Consider the following 22,680-nt stretch of genomic DNA (forward strand, 5'->3'; position numbering starts at 1 on the left):
TAAACTAAACAAGAACACTAATAGAGTTGTAAAAGGCCGGGTAGCATGAGCCTGAGGGTAGGTATCTCAAAATACATATGGTGGATATGTATGTATCAAAATCTTTTGATAGCTCGCATGAGTCTGTGCATGATCGTGTTTATGTCCTCCATGGTGAGAGTCGGCATAAGGAGTCTCCTATGTTTTGCCAATATGACTCTGATCCTATGCTACAACCTCCTTTGGCGTTGGGAGCATCCCCTCATCTTGGGCCTTCTAGATCTCCCTAGATCGCCTGCTCGATCACTTCGAATACCTCTCCTATGCCCTGCATCCCTCCTCTCTAGCTCCTCTCGTCTCTGCTCACTCTTTGGATGAAAGAACATTGAGATCTGTCTCTGGGTGTGTCTCCTGGTCTGTAGGCCTTGCGAGGGCAAACTTTGCTAACACGAGAGTCCAAGGCTCTACACAACTGCAGACGCCCCCCTCTCCCTATATAGGGGTGTACACTCTTTGTCCAGTCCACTCTAAATTTCCCACGATCCAAGCACAGTTGCATAAAATAGGGCGCCCTACCAAAAAGGCCTACAGGTGGCTGACCGGACAAAAATTTGGAAGAACTTCCCCACATGCCTAGAAATCCTCACAAGACCGGGCATGGTCACAAAGAAACGCTCACTCACAAGATCTAGACGGGGAAACCAAGGAGATGACCTTCAACTCTTTTCCATAATAAGTCCTTCATGAAGAAGCCCAAGAAGTCACATTGGGTGTGACAAGGCACTGTTGACCTTAACCTATGCGTGAAAATCGGTGCAAATTGTACACACTGTATGAATTGATGATGTGGTTGCGTACACATCGATGATGCAGCAACTGAGCATTGAGGGCTGTTTTGTGGCTGTGTCCGGCCGTGAGTGAGGTATAAGTCTCGACTTGGTTCTTTGTTGCGAGATTTACCAATATTGTGAACTGCAATCAGGTGTTCATTCAGTGCTTTGTGATCGTGATGAGTGCCTTCAATGCCATGTTCAAACACATAGATTGACCATGTCCCCCTCTGCCTCCCTCGTGACAACCTCCTCCATGTAAGTGTGCACTCCTACCTATGCTTCGGCGAGTCCTTTGACAGGAGATTGTTGATGTACTGCCCATTGCAAACTCTTTTTATTTGTTTTTGTTTTTTTTTGGGGGGGGGGGGGTTCTCAACCATATCAGATTGAATAAAAGTGTTTTTTTTTTGTTTAGTCAAGAGGTGTGATAATAAATATACTTCATGCGATAATATGAATTCACTGTATCTCGTTGTTCTGTTGGATGTGCCTGTGTGTGTGAGCTCCCTTACTTCCTTACTTTGTGGAGAGGTGACTCTCTTTCTTCCTTTAAATGGTGAAACTTCTTGCACTTTGAATTGGTGTTTTCCTGCAAACCGGATATTGCACATGTATTTTTGCTAGTGGAGAGGTTGTACAAGAGATCTACGACAAGACGTAAATTTCATAAACCATAAACATGAGTGAAATGTTATTAAGATTGATTAGTTTTCTAAATGGAAGGTAATTTGGCATTAATGATGGCAGTGGTCAGAATCAAATCGGATTGAATTGGCAGCTACTGTTGCCTCTGTTTTAAGGGCACATTTACGTGCCTATGACCCACTATTTTCTCTTTCCCTTCGATATCTTTTAAGGTAGGTTTACAAACTTTATCCTTCATTTTTCTTTCCTGAAGATGAAAACATGGTTTTCTGGATTTTGATACCCTGTTTTTTCAGCACACACAATAGTTACTGTTCTCGACAAGGGGCAACCTCACCAATAGCAGAGCTTTCTAGTGCTCTTCTGGATAAGGAAAAAGATCCTCCTGCAACTCCACATGATTGTCTTCTGGAGGCTCCCCAGTTTGATGAGGTTTGTTACCAACTTACCAGGACCTCGCTTGTTGAGCTCTTTCTTTTTATCTAAAATGTTGCATTTTATAAGGTGGCAGGGAGCTCTGGTCTGATGTCAATCCTGTTTTTCTTTTAGAGTGATGTGCAAGCCTTGGCACATGCTGTAGATGTGTCCAGGCAAGGGGCTGTGGATAGTTTGAGATATGCAGGAGGTGATTTGAACCTGGCTTTAAAGGTAAAATACAATCAGAAATAAGAAGTTTTTCTTTGATTGCAACATAGCTTGTATGTTTCTACATTTTTTGAATTTCAATGTGGCTTACTGCTTTATTTATTAATCACAATCTTGATGTCTACGTAGTACCTCAAGCCTTCCCTTTTTGAAGTTTCCTTTGTAGGTCTGGTTATATATAGATACATGCATACATATGTATATCGATTTCTCAACTTTGGAAATCAAGAAGCATTATCAGTTACTCTCAAAACCAAGCAGCTTGGTGTCTCGTTCGTCATGATTATACTTCCGTAAAAAGGCTGCCACATGGGCTGCACCATCCCCTGTGTGCACAAGGTCATGCAAGGCACGGAAGGTCTGAGGTCAAGTGATGGAGGGGTGCAAGTGTTGGGCAGTATATAAGGTAGGGGACTGTCAACAATGGCGCTTGAAGGTAAGCAAACAAGGCTGAACAGGAAGGTCTCCAAAGTGAATGTAAGCCTAGCAAGGAGCCCCAAGAACTGAGAAGCGGATAGAGGCAATCGACCAATAAACAGAAATAGAGCAAGTATTAGCTGGCTTCCAGTACAAAGGACACGAACACAAATAGCTACCCTGCTGGAACTGCACTTGCCAAACCAAGTATTTCCTGGATGTACTGCATCTTTCTTTGCTGCCCTCCTTAGTCAGCGGCACAAGCATGCTGCTTACCATGCTTTCTACTGGCTTTAACCAACACCGATGTCTACACCCCAAACGCCTATCATGCTTAGGTGAGCAGAAAGCATACAAACAGTAGAAGTGTATTGATAGAGATTGTTGTTGGGCGAATCAAAACTCCAACAGATTTGCATCTCTGTGGTGAAACTTCTAGGTCTATAAAGAGACCTTGAAGAACACTATCTGCCACCTCGTCTCTATCGTCTATGGTGAAGGTGGTTTTCAGTATTAAGTAACAGAGAGTGCAGCGTTGCTTTTAGGTGGCTTTAAATAGAGAAGTGAGGCTGCACGTGTCATGATTGAAGTAGATTTAGAAGTGTCCAATGGAAGGATGAGTTTTCGAGGCTTTGCGAGGTCATGGGGAACGGTTAGAGCCTGGGGACTTTATCTTCTTTGACAATGGAGCCAAGTCCAACTTCATATCACCTGAAATGCTTCACCCCTGGGCCATCAGGGTGAAGCCTGAGGAGATGGGACCACAGTGTTCTTGATGTAAAAATCAAGTGGGAGTGAGTTCCCATTGCATTTTCTTTTGCAATCTCTAAATGAACAGAACTCATCTCTCATCATTGTAATCAGTTGGTCTCATAGGTCATTTTGGCCTTTTGTAGATGTTAATATATCATTTTATTTCATTTCTGCTTACTTTATATTTTTCAGAGAGAGGGAGGAATGTGGGAGGAACTCTACTATGTGTGGATTAGAAGAAGGGATTATGTCGAGTGTTTTTCTAAGAGTCTGTCAAAAGAACGTCCTCACAACAAACCTGAGGATCATACCATTCACCTTGTTCCAGGGAGTTTACCCCCAAAGCATTAGTAGCATACAAGAAATGTGCAAATGTGTCACTTGCCATGATCATCTCCTTCTTGACATTGCATGGCCAAGCTCAACTTCGCTCTGTCTAAGGAAACTTTCTTGCAACTTCGTATAACAAAACAACCATTTTTACTAAACACGTGTGCAAAGCACAACATGCGATACACATGCTTGAATGGTAACGAAAATGCTTAAAGTGGACCCTTATCGAACACATCACCACACCCAACACAATTCATATATAGCCGAACTTGCCCTCTGTTGTCCACATCATACTGGGGGGAAGAGTGGAAATTCTCTAGTGCTTGTTGTGTAGAAGCATGGGTTGTGGAGAATGTATATTGATTGTAGAGCTCTCATTAAGATAACCTTTAAAAGTCATTTCCCTATTTTACAAACTGATTACATCCTTGATAAGTTGCAAGAATTGACTCGCCTCAGTAGGATTGAACTTAAGAGTGGATATCACCCAGTCAAGATTGCACCAAGCGATGCTCACAGTATTGGTTTCAAGACTACTTGTGGACTGTGTGAAATTTTTGTCCTGCCTTGTAAGCTGTACTTGTACCAATGCTTTTTGTAACTATTAATAGGATGATCGATATAATCTTTAAGGGATGCGAGAAATTTGCGAACACCTTCTTTGATGGAATCATTGTCTTTTCCAGGACAAAATAGATGTGGATACAGTTGTGCATACTCGCTTGGTTTGCTAAAATGTCAAAATGATAGGCACAAGGCACCAGGATTGATTCAGCCTCTGCCTATTCTAGATAGGCAATAGGACAACATTGCTATGGATTGAATCTTTGATCTGCCTAGGATTAATGGTGCACATGATGCCATATTTGTAGCCAGGTTTTGCAAGCAATCTCACTTTGTGAAGGTTTTCAGAGATCATGGAATGCCTAAATCCATTGTCTTACGTATGGAACGTACTACCATACTGAACCACCTTCCAGATACGTAATAGGTACACCTACTATTTGTAAAAAACTCATGTTTTTGTGAAAAACCCAGACTCATAAACAAATTTACATTGCAAATTACAATGCTGAAAATGAACATATTGACAATTGGACATAAAACTCAAATGCCTCAAGCCTCAATGATAAATCTCAAAAGCAAGTTCAACTACAAGCATATTGTCTCTGGCGTCATCCAAAAGCCGGCACTATAAATCCCAGACAAACTAAAATAAAACAATGAAACACAGGTACAACAGTCCAAAGTCAACTACAAGCATAACGTCTATGGCATGAGCCACAAGCCGGCACTGTATATGCCATACAAACTGAAACAAAATAATGAAACACAATAAAAGTTTGCTGCTCTCCAAAGCATGCACATAGGCTATTAGGCGGCATGCCTATAGCCTCAAAAGTCTGTGTCAGATGCATAGAAGATGATTCGTCGGTAGAGAGCATGCCCCCATCATCAAGGACATCGCCCTCTTCATCAACTCTGGCTCTGCAACAATGGCATCTGGAACAAGCACCTCTGCTCCACTAGCCTCCTCAAAGAAATCAGCAATCTCCGTGTGAATGAGTTGGACAGCTTCATTTGCTCATGTGCGAGAGGAGCGAACACGAAGCTTCCCCAGACGAATACTCTCTCGTCTTACAGTGTTTGAATCTGGAAGCGTCGGGCATAGAGGAATGCTGAGAGCTCGTGCACGTGATCTAGTCACAGGACGATCCACACTCTCAAGCTCTCTATGCAGCTCTCTGTGAATCGTCTCCTACTCGTCTCTAATCTGTCGGTCAATCTCCTCTCGAGCAGGATCATCTACCATCTTGAGCTGTGTCACATCCATCTATTGAAGAGTAAAATAAATGGTAGTGAATAAAAAAGTTATAATATGTGTTTATGCCAGCAGCCATATGCCGAAATCATTTACCTGTTTGGGTTGCCCCAAAGATTGGTAACTCCGCACGAGCCTCATATTAGCCCTACAAAACACCAACTTCTCCAATTGAGAAGTGCTAAGGCAATTTCGAATCTTCGTGTGAATGAGAGAGTAAGAGCTCCAATTGCGCTCACATGCTCCAGCCGAGCAATTTTGCGCGCGAGAATTAAGTAAGTGGAATTTATGGTTGTGTTGTAATATACAGATGAAAAAGTATAATGTTAAATGGACTCTTACCTGTGAAAGAACACGAAGAGCTTGGCGTGAGAGGTTAGGAAGACCAACCCTCTCATAAGAGTGCCACCACGTCAAAGGAAACTTTGTGGCTTCCTTCCTCAAGGCTACTGCCCTAGTAAAAGAAGCGCCGATGCCATTCATGTAGTTGGTGAACTCCCTATCTATGTAAAGCTGATCATCCTTTGAAAACATGAGCCCAACATACTTAGATTGTTCTGTGCTGAGGAAGGTATCACTCCATAGCTTTGGCGACCTGTAGAGAGGATAAAGCATGGTTGCCATCGCATGGATGGGACGACTCATGAAAGTTCATCGTCTCTCCACACAGTCCAATATATCACATCGGCTGAAAATTGAGTTGAGCATAGCAATTAGAGTCCATAGTTTACACTAGAGATATGGTCTTTGGAAAGACTAGACCCACGGTCGATCCCTCCATATCCGTGCGGGCCGGCAAACCCCACAAGCACCATGGCAACCCGGATAGAAATCCCAACCTTGAACCCCGCGGTCCAAAGGGCTGAATATTTTGGGCTTGCGACGTCATGTTCTGGCTCAAAACGCTATGCTATTGCCTGTCTTGGTGGAGCAGCAGCAACCCTGGGCTCTTATGGTCTCGCATTTGTGTACGCATATTGTCACACCATCATATTGGGACATTATTTTTGGGAAGCTTGAAGGACACATTCCTGGATGTCCCTTTACCTCTTCTATCATTGTTGATTGGAAGGCTATCACTTTGCATTTGGCATGGCATGGTAGACAATCCTTCGTGGGTAACTCCCTTCGGTTGGAGAGTTTGCATTGGAGCAGTGCCTTCTCTTCCACTTTGGTTCAATGGTCTCCTCGCCAAGCGTATTTTTTTTCCCAAAAAGGATTCTGCTAGGTGCATCAGGTGGTGGTTGACACGGGTCATGTTCTTTCATTAGCTAATAGGATGTCCCGTTTTTGGTTGGGTCTCCATTATTCTCCTTTATGGCAGGAAATTCAAAGGATGCTTGCTGATCACTCTCCCATTCCTCCTTTGGATGTGGACTCCCGCTTCTTTGATTGGAACCTTGCTACTACCAGATTGGATTGCGTTTCAGCTGCAATGTCCTGCAATCTGATGTGTGGATTGTGCATCATGGTAATCAGCTGTGGTCACTCTTGGAGTCATCCTAGATTGCAATGTCCTGCAATCTGATGTGTGGATTGTGCATCATGGTAATCAGCTGTGGTCACTCTTGGAGTCATCCTTGTGGTGGCAACGAACATTGTCCAGTATTTGGCAGTCATCTACCTTTGAAGGAACGTATTTCTTGTGGCGCTGCTTAGTGGGAGCTCTACCTGTTGGCAGTGTATTACATGCATGGCATATTGCGCCTTCTCGCTACTTAAGATGTCTTGAAGCTGAGGAGATTGTGCCACACTTATTGTGGGGTTGTCGCTGCTCCAAAGCCTTCATTCTGTCGGCTGCTCTTGGCTGCGTTTTCCTTCTGGCATTTTTCACAGACGGTTTTGGCTTTTTGGGGTGCTCCAATCTCCGCAATCTTAGTTTTAGGTGTACTTTACTTGGGTCAGATTTTGGGTTTTGTGGGCCATCCGGCACCATAGGAACTCATTAATGTTTCAAGGCACTGATGTTGACCCCTTCCCCCTATTTCAAATCGTTGCTTGGTCGAGCGCTGCATTTCTTGGTGCCTATAGGATTTACTTTGAGTGTTTCTAGCCTTCGGAGCCTCATGATGCTCGGCTTTTTGTATCTCTTATTTTTCGAGGGGTTTCCTCGCTTTGAGGTTTCCCACTTGTAAATTCTATCAACAAGATTTACAAAAAAAAATGTGTGTGTGTGTGTGTTTGGGGTTGGTAGGGCCAAGGTAAAAGATCGGAGTGTGAAGACCGGATTAGCCGGTAGCAGGTGAAGTGGACAACCATAGAACCTCTCCTTCGTGCAAAATGATTAATCACATGTGGAGATTGATTAGGGACAGGTGTTCATTCATGTGAGAGGTTGAACAACATTTGCTCATACATGGGTTTCGAACCCTCACTGGCGCACAGGGATTACACAACCTTAGCAGTAGCACACCCACCGCAGCTTGACCATAGCAGCTGATCAAATGTATTCAAACACTAAACAGCACCCTGGAGGATGCTTAAAAAGTTGGCCCAGTTTGGGCCGGTTGCTGGTCACGAGGCTCTCCGCCGCCACGTTGGCAGAGAGTCCAATAGTTATGTCAAGTGGGGAGGTAAGACTGCTAGGGCTGGGGGTGTGAGGGCAAGGCGGGGGTGTGCCACTGTGTGGGAGGAGTGCGTATTGCCGGTGGTACGTTTTGTGGTGCAAACCACGGTCTGTTTTGCACCAGAGGTTGGTGGTGGAGCAAAAAAAAGCGTGCTCCACCAATCTCAGTGTAGTTTGTGGGTAGAGCTGTGTGGGCTTGCAAACGTGGACTGGTGGATAGGGCGGCTCTAGGTTTTGTCGAGTCTGATTGCATCCCCTGGTGTCTAGTGTCCAGTGGCCCTTGGCCTGGTTTTCGGCAGCCTTTGGAAAAGTGGACCAGGCTTGACTTTCTGTGGGCTACTACAGAGTTGGGCGGCCGTTCCCCCTGCCATTCATACGCAATATGTTGTATCTATTCAGTCCCTCAAAGTCCTAGTCTCTGGGCAGCCTAGTCGAGCCCTAGTCTACATTGTACCATTCCTATGCACTAAGTCTTTTGAGCCTGAAACCTCCTTGTATCCATGTCATTGTTAAGTCTGCTTGCTGCTTGTACTAGATTGTATGGGGTAGTGCCGTGTGCTTTTAGTCTATTGTGGGCCATGTATCAGTTCTTATCATGCTCAATTTGTCTTGTGCGGGTGGATTGGAGTGAGACTACTACATATTGCGAGAGGTGACCGACTGCACCGAACATTATATACACATTTATGCTGAAAAGAAGTACATATGCAGTGCGAGTGCAACTATGTTCCCTTTTCCACTTCTTTTACATATCTCTATAAGATTGACTTGTAGCACCAGGCCTTTTCTGGTCCAGTCAATAGTCATCGATTCCCAACTTTTGATCAGGGTCAATTCTCAAAGTCCAAAGAGCTCTTGAGGCCCACAGTTACTATAGGAGCATCATGACAATGCTCATGTGTAGTACATTGTCTCTTCATGAAAACTATTTTCTGCTGATTTCTTATATTTTTTCTGCATTGAATGAGATTCTATTGTTTAGTCATGTCAATTATGGTTCAAAATCCACTTCTCCAGCCTGTGAATGACTTAGTCTTTGACTGACCTCATCTGACACATGCAGAATGAGCTGAGCCGAGTCAGGCTAGACACAGGGCTTCTAGATGACCTTGTACATGACTACTGTGTTTATAGAGGATTGATTGATGTGACCACCACTTCAGTTTCAAGCACATGCTCGGAGATTATTAATGCTGTGCCAGACCAAGCTGAAGAGCATGGAAGTTCTATTAAAGATGAAAGAGAGGATACTAAGGCTTGCACCGATAGTGATGTTTCTGAAGATCAGAAAAACAGTGTGGCAGCTCTGCATGGTGGTTTTGGCGACGAACACAAAAGATTAGAGAGAGATGGAGAAGATGCCGCCATGGAAGATCAGGGAGACTCACGCTCTGAACACAGTATTGGTGGTGGTGAACCAGCGCGTGCTGATAGTTGTACAGCAAGTGAGAGCATCTGCAGCACAAGTGGCTGCAAAGGTGAGGAGCAGAAGCAGTCTTCCAGTCGTAGAAAGTTTCAGCCAAGTTATCCTCGAAAGAGGTGGGTGGGTCGTTCACCTTTTTCTCAAAATGTTAACCAAAAGTTTAAGAAGGAAAGACATTTCAGTTCGTTCGCCAACGGCCATATTGCGGCAAATCAGTCTGTGCTGAATCTTACTAATGACGAGGTGGTGTGCTCTTCTCCTTGCTAATTTCTGCTGAAGATATATTGACCCTTGACTATTGTACTAATACAGCGATTGTTTCACTTCCAGGGTGCTGATGTTGATAAATTTGGGTTAGCTCTTGAAATAAGAGAGATGGCATGTGAAGGGATGGTTCCTGAAGTTATTCAGAAAGTAAACCGGTTAAATTCACAGTTTTTTGAGTATAATCCACATCTACTCTTTCAATTGAAACAGGTGAGCTTTCTTTTAGTAAACATTTAGTAAACATTTAGTAAACGTCTAGGATTAGATGTGGGCAACGGTGCATAAAGACATTCTTTTTATCATTTCCTGGTAGGTGGAATTCTTAAAGCTGGTGGAGTCCGGTAATTATGCTGAAGCACTCTCCATTGCTCGATGTGATATGGGTCCTATTGCAGCAAAACATAGTGATCTGCTGAAATCTCTTAAAGAAACTGTCCTCGCTCTAGCTCGTCCTCAAGGAGAGCAACTTATCAAACCGGTCTCCCCTTTCATATTGGGTGCAACTCTGCAGGTCAGCATCTATATGGCATGTTCTGACTTTTTATTTAGCTGGATGTAATGTATCCAGATTAAGTGTAATGGCCTTGACAAAAGAAGATCTAGGAAGATTTGCCATGCCTTCTTGCAATCTTTTTGTTGTTCCAAATCATGGCTTTACCTTTGTTTTGATTGTTCTTTTGATGATATCATACAACAATATAGGAGAGAGACATTTGACTCACCTCCCAGCCATAGAGCCTAACTGGCTCACCCTTGAGCCTTGGAGCCTTCAGTACACGTGCCTAGAGTCGCACCATGAGGTGCTTCCCATACCACCAGCCGTAACCCTACCTTGGGTATCGTGGAAGACACTACCAAGGGTTCATTGTTTAAATGTCATGATTATAGAGAACAGCTCCTTCTCCTAAATGATCTAGGGTCAATTTTATAGGATTCTTGAAGAGGCCCCCTTAACCCCCATTTGACTAAGAGTGCGTTCACTCACATGGCTGCTTCACATTGGCTTGACATTTCGAAGGCGTTCATCTTGACATCTTGAGATCTTTTCCTTTCATTCAAAGCCGGGGAAGCGACTCTTAAGTGAACTCACCAAGTGTTAGCTTGGCCCACAATATCGAGAAGACAACTTTGAGCAAGTATCAGTGTGGACGGTTTCCAAGTCCTTGGGTTTTTTCATTTAATCCTTTTCCTTTCATTCAAAGTCGGGGAAGCGACTCTTAAGTGAACTCACCAAGTGTTAGCTTGGCCCACAATATCGAGAAGACAACTTTGAGCAAGTATCAGTGTGGACGGTTTCCAAGTCCTTGGGTTTTTGTTAAAGTTATAGCATCTCAATTGGATGGCCCAGTGTGATCCCAATGTTTATTTTGGCTGTGTCAAAGTTTTGGGTAGGGCAATTTCTTGAGAGGGGTACTTGAGGCCCCCAGGCTAGTATATAAGCAACACTTAGACCCCATTGTATAATCACTAATTCATTGCCCAGCTGGCTCTTTCAGCAGAGTCTCTCTCTCTCTCTCTCTCTCTCTCTCTCTCTCTCTCTCTCTGCTGGATGCGCAAGGCTGGGGTTGCTGAGCGCACAGGGGCTGCTGAACGCGCAAGGCTGTGGAAATGCAGGGGGAGCAGGTCACGCAGATTCAGCGCGCAGGGCTGAAGAGGGCACGCAGGTACGCAGCAGGTACAAGACACGTAGAGGCTGCAGCAGACTCAGCGCGCAGTGCTGAAGAGGGCGATTCCTCATCTTCGTGCTCAGCCAATGAGGCCTCTCTCTTGCAGGGCGCGAGCTTCTCCCACAGAGGGGGCTGCACATAGATTGAGCCAGCGCCCAACAGGGGCTTGTCTGAGCCGTGAGCTGACCCTGCTGGGGGGCCGCGTGCATTTCTCTGCCACTATGCAGGTTTATGTTTTTATGTTTGGAAGGTCACACAGATTCATCACAGGGTAGCGGGTGCAAGGCCTTCATTTGAGCTGCCTTGGTTGCTAACGCCCGCAGTGGGCTGAGTTGATGTATACATCCGCATCTGGTTTGTGGTATTTTGTTTTCTCTGCCTGAACTTTGCCGAGCGAGAGCGTCGAGCTGTTTTGGAGGTTATGCTGACTCCTTGAGTGGGCCACGAACCAACATCTTTGTATGCCGTGGTGGGCTCGCTGAGCTAAGGAGGATATACCCTCACTCGCCTATCCTTGCTTTTGGATTGGTTTCTAGTGTGCCCTGTCCGCATGGACTCAGCCGAGCGAGAGCATCGAGCTATATTCGCATTGGAGGCCATGAGCGCTTCGCCAGTGGAGGCCATGATCATTTCGCCAGTATGTAAGCCCCATACGAAGGCAAATTTTGCGCTTACAAACAAGCGAATAACACAAATGGAAAGGGAGATGAAAGAATGGAAAGCAGAGACGGAGGGATGGTGGAAAGAGAAGGCCAACCTTCTTCGAATGTTTCTCAATGAAGGCGCGCAATGGAAGAAGGAGAAAGAGAAATTGCATGTAGAGCTACAAGCATATAAGGCGGATTCACAAGCACTGAGAGAAGAGGTCACAGCCCTCAAGCGAGAGCTTGCGGATCGAGTAAGCAGTGGACTGGAAGAAGGGGAATTTCAGCCCTCGGTGATAGACGAGATCAAGGTCATCAAGGAGCAGGTACGGATCATCACAGAGGAGGAGAAACAGAAGGTGGTAAAGACGTCTTCGTGGATGGATGTGATCACGAAGACGCAGAAGAAGGCAGATGAGGCCGAGAAATGGATAGAAGTCGCTAAGAAAGGGAAAGGGAAAGGGAAAGGGAAAGAAACCACATCCGTCCCCACTCCTACAATCATCAACATGACCCTAGAAGATGAGCAGTGAAGGAAAACTAAAGCCTTGCATATAAGAGTAACCGGTCTAGAAGACCGAGGAGATGTGGAATGGGAAGTTGAAGAACTTCTCCGCATGATGGGTAGTGAGGCTACTCATACAAAGGCATGGAGGGTAGGGAAGAAGACACAAGGCAACGGGGATACTTCAAAAGGGAGAGCTTTAATTATCCGTTTCCCATCCATGGAGGCAAAGAACGACTTCTTGAAGAAGCGTCCTACACTAAAATATTCCTTGGAGATGACCTCAGCCTTCCCATTGGCATGCTGATGTGTTAACCACACGCATGCGTGGGCTTGGTTGTCTAGCCCTTCACTTTCCATCTTGATAAAGTGAACAAGCATAGATGAAAGTAATCTCAATCGCCATCCAATGGACGCCCGTCGCCACAAAAGTTGTGTCCGTGTTGCACGCCATTGATCCCATGGCTTGGTCTTTATTCAAGACCACGTGGTCTTTAGGATGGAGGGAGAGACCCATTGAGCGAGTACTATAGAGTCCAAAAGTAGTGATGGTGAGAGAATATTCACACAGCTTGCGCATATGAGAGAGGCAATGCCAGAGATTCAAGCGGCAAGGGAGAAGGGAAAGACGGCCTTCTACAGAGATGGCCAGGTGGTGATTGTAGAGCGGCGCTCCACATGACAGTGCGAGACCTATGGGACCACGCTCAAAGTTGCCACCTGGAATTGTAATGGATCTATGCGCCTTGATGTGGGTGCTTTTGAGGATAGTTTTACGAGAAGAGACATCGTCTTCTACTCTGAGACACATCAGGCTCCGGGGCAATCTATGCCTCACATTAGTGGATATAGATGGGAGACAGCCTGTAGACAGGAGATTAGAGCACAGAGGGCGGGGCTCAGGAGGAGTGGCAGTGTTATTCAGGGAGGAGTTGCAGCCATTGATACATATAGCCCGCATGGATGAGCAAGCTAGGTACATGTGGGTGAGATTGAGAGCAGAGACAGACAGATATCTTTACATTGCTATTTGCTACTTCCCCCCCGAGTATGTCAGTTTATGCACCACCCAGAGGACAGTCCCCCTTCTCTATTCTGGATGATGACATATGGGAGTTTCTAGAGATGGTGACATCATCATCTAGGGGATTTCAATGCTAGGACTGCCCATCATCAAACAGTATTCTATGATACTTCAGAGGAGGTACTGAGAGAGTTTGATGTTGCAGAGATGGACCTATCCAGACTATCACAGGATGGAGAACACACTGAGTATGGACGACACTTGATAGACATGGGGACTGCACATGGATTGGCCATCTTGAATGGCCTACAGAGATTTCCCGCTGCCGGGGGTTCAACATGCTTTCTACACAGACATGGAGCCAGCACAGTGGATTATGTCATGGCATAGCCGAACCTCATCTCTAGTATCCAGGACCTCACAGTTGGACCCAGATCTGTTGGTGTGGCAGTGGATCATGCTCTTGTGTCGTTGACCATTTCTTTTCATTTTAGTGTAGTAGACTACGGGCAGTAGCCCCTACTCGCTACACCTTCACGCGGGAGACGGACTCTGTATACATAGATGGGATCTACTGACGCCTGTGCTTAGAGGAGGTAGGGCGACCTCTGGAGGAGGTTACTATTATACTGACACAGACACTACAGGATGCAGCAGCAGCAGAGGCATACCCACATACCCAGCCTGAGCAGAGACGCCGTTCGGGGAGCATGCCCCATAACAACTGGTATGATGAGGAATGCCGGGACACTAGAGCTAGACTTCAGAGGGAGGTGCTTTTGGGGGACATCACTCACAGGCAGTCACAGATTGACTTCCGACACCTATGCGGTGGAAGAAGAGGGCATTTTTGACTCGCCTAGAGGAGGATCTATACCAGCTATTCTTGAGTCAGGACTCACGTGAGGCATGGAGGCTCTTTCATGAGCACTCCCCCCCCCCCCTGCCATCACTTCTACAGAGGCTTGGGGCCAGTATGCATCACGAGGGGGTAAAGCCGCCTCTCTGAGCACAGCAGCGGACGTCTCCTCCTGCCTATAGCCGTTCACAAACTCATGACACAGGCCTAAGGAAAATTTATAGGAGAGGTCTACAAATAAGTCGTGGAGAGCTTGAAGGTGAAGAAACCTGGCGAGGAGGAGAAGGTGCAGGCTAGGTAGCAGAAACTTGAGATAACTCTGGAGGCTCGCTACGAACTACCTGAGAAGACCGTGGGTCCACTAGGGGTGGAGGAAACCTAGGCCTTAATGAATGCCTTGTTTGAACTGGGTGCCACGCAAGCCTCAAGGAGCCACGCCTTAGTTGGTAGGCAGGGAGACTCTCCATATGCTCTCATTTTTCCTTCCCTTTATAGGTGAGGAGCAATGGTCAAAGGAGACGGTTCTTTAGCTTGCTATCACACATGAGTGGTTGTTAGATGATAACAATGCTAAGCTTATCACTGAGCAGTTTCTAGCTTGCATTGGAGCCATGGATTGGAGTGATATAGATAGCTTCCATTGCCTTCCGACGGTTTTTTTTTTTACCCTAGTGCTTTATCATTTCCATTCCTATGCTCTTGGTGGGTGAAGGTGGTCTCCAAGTGGCTCGTGCACTCAAGTATAGCTCATAGCTTGGTATGAGGAGGTACTCTAATTTGGCCAGGTCACTGAGTTTCTCCTCTTCCTCCTAATAGATTCATGTCAGGGTGTAGGGCCTCTTCCAAAAGCCAACACCGTGAGTATGCCATTGTGAAGTGCACTCAAGTATAGCTCATAGCTTGGTATGAGGAGGTACTCTAATTTGGCCAGGTCACTGAGTTTCTCCTCTTCCTCCTAATAGATTCCGGTCAGGGTGTAGGGCCTCCTCCAAAAGCCAACACCGTGACTATGCCATTGTGAATCAAACGTGCTCAATATCATATTTTTGCTTTCTTTTAGGATGTTTGAGATGTTTGTTCTATCATGCCGTGCAATGTTTGTGCCCCTATGGAGATGGGGCGTGAGATGTAGATTATATGTATACACTTGTGGTTGGTTGTATCATGACATGGGCTTCTCTTTTTCAGATTATTTGTATGCTTGCAAGGCATTGTATGTTATAGAGGACTTGTCAGTTTATTTGCCACTTTTGTTAGCTTGGTTTTATGCCACTAAGATAGTGTTAGTCCCTCACTGGATCATTGATAGGTGAAGTTATCGTGTTGCTTCGCTTCCACAATGCAAAATCTAAAAAAATTACTTAAGGCCTCCTAATGAGGTGCCCTCAAGAAATCTAAAAAGGTTCTTTAAAAGCTCTTGTTCACGAATGGAAATTGTGGTTTGCAATACGGGTGCCATTATGCCTGCCTATGGACCTCTTTTGAGTCCAAATTAAGGAAAAAAGGGTATTTTTGTGTAGGTTTTGAGTGAAAACTAGGGGGATGCATGAGGATCTGCCATGCGGCAGTGGGAGAAATCCCGCATGGGAAGGTGCAAGAGGAAAGTGGATGGTATATAGACTAGAGAGGGTGCACTATTTGCATAACTCAAAAGGAGAAGGGTCGCTCTTGTGTGATGACTCAAGGACCCTTGGTCTTCCTTGGTGGGCTCGTGGATTGACTCCTTGGATGTGTGGGGGACTACCTTGGGGTGCGACCTCTTTCGCATGTGAAAGGGGGTAGGGTTGTTAAAGTTATGGTATCTCAAGTGAAGTGCCCAATGTGATCCCATTTGTTGTTTTGGCTTTAAGGTATTTATTTTAATTATTTGTCAAAGTATGGGTAGGTCAATTTACTTAGGTGGCTATATAAGCACACGTAGCCCACATTGTGTTATCATCAATTCATTGCCAAGGTTGGTTGGTTCAACAGTATCTCTCTCTCTCTCTCTCTCTCTCTCTCTCTCTCTCTCTCTCTCTCTCTCTCTCTCTCTCTCTCTCTCTCTCGTATTCTCCCCATTGCTCTACGCTTCCGCATTGTCTACTTTGACATGGTACCAGAGCGCAAGGCTCCGTGACCTTGGGCGAGGACAAGCACCAGTGCACAGAGAAGAGGAACCGAAGAGGAGGGGTAGGAGTGTTTCCTTGTAATCGGTGTTTTGGAGGACCGAGAGCGCTAGGAGAGGCTGTCTAGGAGCATGTCACGTGACACAGTTAACCCTATGTGTCCGTGGACAAGCTAAAGCATGACAAGGGTTCAGTCAGTCCAGTCAGTCTAGCTTAGGAAGTGTTCTGGCACTTTTGTGAGTCTGTTCGCAGACCGTGCATGCCCAGGCACTTAGAGTAGATGCATATCCTCCGGTTGCACATAGCATGATCATAAGCATTCCCATCATAATCCATCAGAATCCTTCAGGGGAATTTTTCAGTGCACTTAACCTATTTTCCCTATTTTTGACATTTTTCACCTATTTATTAAGTGACTTTTGTTGGGAACTGAGTAGGGCAAATTGGGTAAGATAATTTATAAGCAAACCTAGGCTAGCACTATTTGGCAGAAGAGCAAGGAGAACACAGGCCAAGGGCAGCAGGTTCCCCCTCTCTCTCTCAAGCAAGACTCCCCCTTTATTGGTGGCGATTTTCCCTCAAGCAAGACCACAGTCACCCTAGCGTTTTCAGCTTTCAGTAGCATCGCCATACCCCACAGCATGGACCAACGTTTTTGACAAGCAAAGCCAGCGTTTTCCAACAACAGCAACTAGCGTTTTTAGGCTGCCTCTACAGCGTTTTTGAAGCACCAGATTCCAACCGAACATAGCGTTCGTGGACAGCAGCACCGCATCAGTTTTCAGCCTGCATATTCAACCCTAAACCAGCGTTTTCAGCCAACAAATCTCAGCCTAAACCCAGCGTTTTTGGACAGCCTAAACGCAACGTTTTTGCTTCATCAGATTTCAGCCTTCTAGCGGTTTTGGACAGCAGAGCAAGCACGCAGTTTCTCAGCCATAGAGTCGGTCTCGTCATCCCCGTCGTCGACATCGACATAGCCCTAGACTTGCATCAGTTCTCATTCATCCACTTTTGTACCAGTTTGTGCAATCAATAGTAGACCACTCTTGCCAACGAGAGTGGGGCCTTCGGAGGAGGGTTTTACAACGTCTCTGGTGTCGTATTCTCTTCTCTCTCTATCTCTCAGTCTCATGCACTTTCACACACAATGTCTATTCACTTTGTTTGTGTCCATTGCACTCTCTCATTAAGAACGGAAGGCTCTCCCTTTCATAAGACAAAAAGAACCTTGAGCATAGTTCGGAGCACTCATCTTGAGCAAAGTTCAACATTCATTCCGTTGCACCTTACATTGGTATCAGAGCTTTGGCAGTGTTCTGTATCACTCAAGGAAAGAACCACAAGAACCATAGATTTTTTTTTTTTGCTTGTTGAGGTCGCACGAACCCTAGTCCTCTTGGGCGTGTCGATTCCTAATCTTGTTTCTGAGAGTGACAGGAAACCCAAGAAAGAATGGCTTGTCCAGCCTCCCCTTTTGCCTCTTTTCACTCATTGAGAGCGGACCGTGCACTTAGCGGCCGGCCAATCGACGTGAGGTGGGAAAAAGCAACCTTGGTGTGAGCGCAAGGCCACCATGGGGTGCACTCGCGGAAAAGAGCAGAACTCGGGTGAAGAGAAGATCCCTTTCTAACACAGATTGCAAGCGAAAGAAGAACCTCAAGACTCTCAAGAACCTCAAGAACTCAAGACCCCCAAGAACCCCCGAACCCAAGACCCACAAGAACCCAAGTTCCTCGTGAACTTAAGAACCAAAGATCATAGTGCATGGTCATCACCCGAAGCGGAATGGATACTTCGCATGGAGGTGGTGAGCATGGGAGTGGCGAAGGAGAGTTTTCCGCTCCAAGAGGTTTTCCCGACCTCCCCCTTCTCCATCTACGCCACGAGTTGTACCAAATCCTATGGAGGCGATGGTCAAGTCGATGATGGAGATGTTGGCACAACAACAAGAAACGACTCGCGTTGCGATGGCACAACTAGAAAGAAAAGCAGAACGACAGGACACCTTGGAGCGGAGCGTGATGAAGCGCACTTGGCGGCTGAAGAACGACAGGCCGAGCGTGCGGTATGGAGTGAACAATGCATGCAAGAGTTGGTTCGACATGTTCTCGCTTCGAAGTACGAGCCACCCAAAGATGTTGGTAGTTTATCAAGTGGCGCAAGCGGAGGTTCGGACTCCAACAACAGAGTCACAGAGAAGATCCAGTTCAGTAAGTACGATGGTAAGATGGATGCCACGGTTATTCATTCTTGTTTGCAGCAATTTAATGCTTATTTTGCGACAACTAAGAAGACAGGAAATAGCAAGCTTTTGACGGCAGCTATGTACCTTGCGGGTGATGCGATCAACTGGTACCACGCATGGCCAGAGGCACTGTTAGCCGCGCACCTAGAGGAAGCCGATGAATTCACGCCCCTTTCCTTCAATTGGGTTGATTTCCAAGACAAGCTCAAGGCGCGGTTTATGCCACCTTAGTACTTCGCACGATTGAAGGACGATTGGCGCGCTCTCAAGCAAAGTGGTATGTCAATTATATCTTTCTCTAATCGTGTTTTGCAGCTAGGTATCCAATTTCGCAAGTCGGATGATGAGCGCAAAGAGGCATTCTTTTACGGATTGGACGAGTATATCAAGTACGATGTCGAGGTGCTCGATCCAATCGATCTCAATAATTGCTCTCGCACAGGAGATGAAGCACAACAAGGGAAAGCCTAAGGAGAGCAAGACTTCCACAATTACCTCTCAAACTTCTCAGAACCCTCAGAATGGTAAGAACGATAAAAATGGTAAGTCTTCTAACCAATCTTCCAACAGTCTCTTAGAAAAGAACTCTTCCAATGAACCTAAGGGTAAGGCTACCACAATTGCTAAACCTAAGCTTACTCCTGATGAAAAGGTAGCACAAGGAATTTTAAAGAGGATAAATGATGTCGGAAGAGCAAAGCACTTATTCTAAGGAAGGTCGTTGTTTTCATTGTCACATTAAGGGTCACATAAAAAGAGCATGTCGTAAGCTTGACTCTAATGAATCTAGAGAATCCACAGAACCCACTTCCTCTGTCAATGCAATCAATGACAACACGAGTGTGCCCCAAGTTTCTCCTGGCGCTCCCATTGATGATTCCCTCATTAAATGTTATGGTCGTACGACGGGGCAACATTTTGTCATATTGTTTGACGCAGGCAGTATGCATGATGTGATCAGTCCCTCTCTTGTTGAGAGAGGCCGCCTAGAGGCTAGTCAGAAATCTCCTCTCGAGGTCTCTGGCTTTGCTCCTGGTATGGATTCTCTCATCAAGTAAGAGTGCCTTGATATGTTGTTTACAGTTCAACAAGCTGCTTTCCGTAGAAATTTTTTTGTCTCTCCTCTCTCAGGATGTGATATGATTTTGGGCATTCGATGGTTTCGTGAGCATAACCCTCTCATTGATTGGGCGGAAAATACGTTCACTTTCAATGCCAAAAGTGACTCTCCCATTGTCATTCGTGGAGAGCAAGTTGTTCATTCTCCATCTCTCATTGCTAATGTACAGGCGAAGATTGAACGGATTCAGGAGAAGGAGACTCTTCTCCAAAGCATGACACACAAGATTTGCATGATGATACGCATGATGATTTGAATGATAATGATGAGCATGATGATTTGGATAACAATGACAAGCATGATGATTTGCATGATCAAGATGTGATTTCTCACAAGCATGATGAGTTGCATGAAGAAGATGTGATTGTTCACAAGAAGGATGAGTTAGTGGATACTTTTTCTAGCGAAGCTAACCTCATTGTAGATTCAGTCAATCACGAAGAGCCGATCTTGGCTCTCGAGCCTAGGTCCAAAGAACCCTTACAGGAAGCACTTTGTGTTCGAATGATTTTTCAGCACGCATTGTACGAGTGTTTCGTTTGTGATCGTTTCCCGTATTTTAGTCGGCGTCTTATTGTGATCCCTTTTCCTAGGCATGACATATTGTACATTGAGCACGTTTCACTCATGAATGAGCACGAATGTATGCGCATTGTTCAAGGAAGTCACATTCCATGTCTCTTCCTTGGCATGACACATTTGTAGAAAGAGCACATGAAAGTATGAGCACCAAGCATGGGCATTTCTATTGTGAATTGCCACAGATGAGCAAGAGAAGATTCAATCTGATTGTTTGCGTGTGTGTGGTGAACGGTTTGGCACTCTGTCTATTGGTTCATCTGCATTGCATGCACAGTCTTTTAGGAAGACGAGATTTTTTCTAGTCACCTTACATGGAATCGGTATCCTCATGTTTTTGTGTTGGAAGTGGTTTCAGGAATTTTCAGCCATGGAGATTCTTAAAGAAGGAAGAGGCAAGCCTCTAGACGAAGTTGAAGCATTGAAGGAGCCCCAGAAGGCTTTGTGTCGCTTTCGGCGCGGCCCAAAGAAGCAAGCGTTGCAGACCTTTATGAAGTTCAAGTACCGCATGATCCACACATCAGAGTGGGCCGGCGAAGAGTCCCTTCCATGGTTTCGGATGCTATTCACGATCTCCCTCGACGCCATACAGTTCGGTATCAGTATCTCACTTTGAAAACGATGGGATGTCACGTGACACATCTAACCCTATGTATCCGTGGACAAGCTACAACATGACAAGGGTTCAGTCAATCCAGTCAGTCTAGCTTAGGAAGTATTCTGGCAGTTTTGTGAGTCCGTTCGCAGACCGTGCATGCCTTGGCACTTAGAGGATAGATGTATATCCTCCGGTTGCACACAACATGATCTTAAGCATTCCCATTAGAATCCACCAGGGGAATTTTCTAGTGGATTTAACCTATTTTCCCTATTTTTGACATTTTTCACTTTATTATTAAGTGACTTTTGTTGGGAACTGAGTAGGGCAATTTGGGTAAGATAATATATAAGAAAACCTAGGCTAGCACTATGAAACCGGCGTGTTAACTTCAAAAAGGGCGGTAGACTTTACTTCAAACCTTGATTTAGCTTTCACCCATTATTAGTTGTCTATTCTACCTGTGCTATAATGACACAAGAGAGGGGAATGGGATACAGATGCTAGAATGCATCTGTATGCGAGTAAGACACTAGATTGGCCCCTAAATAGGCGCCCCTTTCGGTATTTATTTATTCTTTTACAGTTAAGGGGAAGTACAAAGAGTGCTTATAGCACTAAATGTGTATCCCGCAGTTCTTAACCTGTATCCCGCAGTTTCTATCTTGTTTAGAGGAATTTGGGCAGCATAACGGCGCAGAACCCTGCCCAAAACAGTCTACAAGTAGGGAATCCTAAGGAGACCACTGTCCTTGTCCGGATTCCACCTTTAATTGACCAAAACAGAGCATAACCAGCCTCTGTAATTTCTGGTTATTGGTCTTTCTCTGTTTTCAGCTCCTTGTAGCCCCTGCACTGTTCCTTGCACCTTGGACTAGTTGCCCCTTGAATCTGGAAGGATTTAGGGCATCGAAACAGCTCCAAACCTGCAAAAATCAGAGTTCCGGGAATCCTAATCTGTATCCAACAATACAGCATGTGTTTTGGCTAAATTTTGGCAACACAACGGCTCCAAAATTGACCTCAAACAATTCCCAAACACTGGAACTTGATTCAATTGACAAAACCTTCTGATTCCAACTCAAAAAGAGCAATTACAGCTCGCTGGAATTTCTGGTTTTTCACTTGTTTTGAGCCCCAACACTTCCCAGAAGTGTTCTCTGACAATTGGGCACTGTTCCCAATGCATCTGGCATCCATACGGCTGCGAAACAGTAAATTTCAGACCGCTGTATTTTCTGGTTAGGACCTGTTTTTGACCTAATTTCAGCTGTCAACTGTCCTTGCACTGTTTCCAATGCCTTGGACTACGTGCCCCTTGGTTCTGGCATGATTCCGAGCACAAAACAGCCCAAAATCAACAATAAAACAGTGTTGATTTTTGTGTGTGTACTTGAGAGGTTATCACCCTCTCATTTCCCTGCTTTGGAGTAGCAGTTAGCTACTCCTGTTCCTGTTCCTGTTCAGGGAGGCTGTTGCCTCAACAATAGAGCATCAAACCACAAGACTGTACATGGTCAATTTGATGAGCCCTGTAGAGGGGCATAACCATAAAGAATAGGGGAGAGAGAGAGCAGTGAGAGGTGTGCAGGTCATGACATCCTACACCTCACTGTACATAGAGGGTAAGCTAGCACTCCATTGAAGG

At 45.4% G+C, this 22,680-nt stretch overlaps 1 protein-coding gene across 2 annotated transcripts in view; it reads left to right on the forward strand.

The window, feature by feature from the left end:
• Positions 1–22,680, forward strand: part of LOC147463160 (uncharacterized) — a 127,105-nt gene that overhangs the window by 74,148 nt on the left and 30,277 nt on the right. For both annotated transcript variants that reach the window (XM_086487524.1, XM_086487532.1), the window contains exons 5-10: positions 1,560–1,669; positions 1,754–1,889; positions 2,007–2,105; positions 9,057–9,659; positions 9,747–9,893; positions 9,997–10,194. In XM_086487524.1, the coding sequence (XP_086343650.1) occupies positions 1,560–1,669; positions 1,754–1,889; positions 2,007–2,105; positions 9,057–9,659; positions 9,747–9,893; positions 9,997–10,194 (1,293 nt within the window). The remainder of the gene's footprint in view (positions 1–1,559; positions 1,670–1,753; positions 1,890–2,006; positions 2,106–9,056; positions 9,660–9,746; positions 9,894–9,996; positions 10,195–22,680) is intronic.

Source organism: Adiantum capillus-veneris, chromosome 2 (assembly GCF_014529385.1).
Source record: "Adiantum capillus-veneris isolate H3 chromosome 2, ASM1452938v2, whole genome shotgun sequence".
NCBI lineage: Eukaryota > Viridiplantae > Streptophyta > Polypodiopsida > Polypodiales > Pteridaceae > Adiantum > Adiantum capillus-veneris.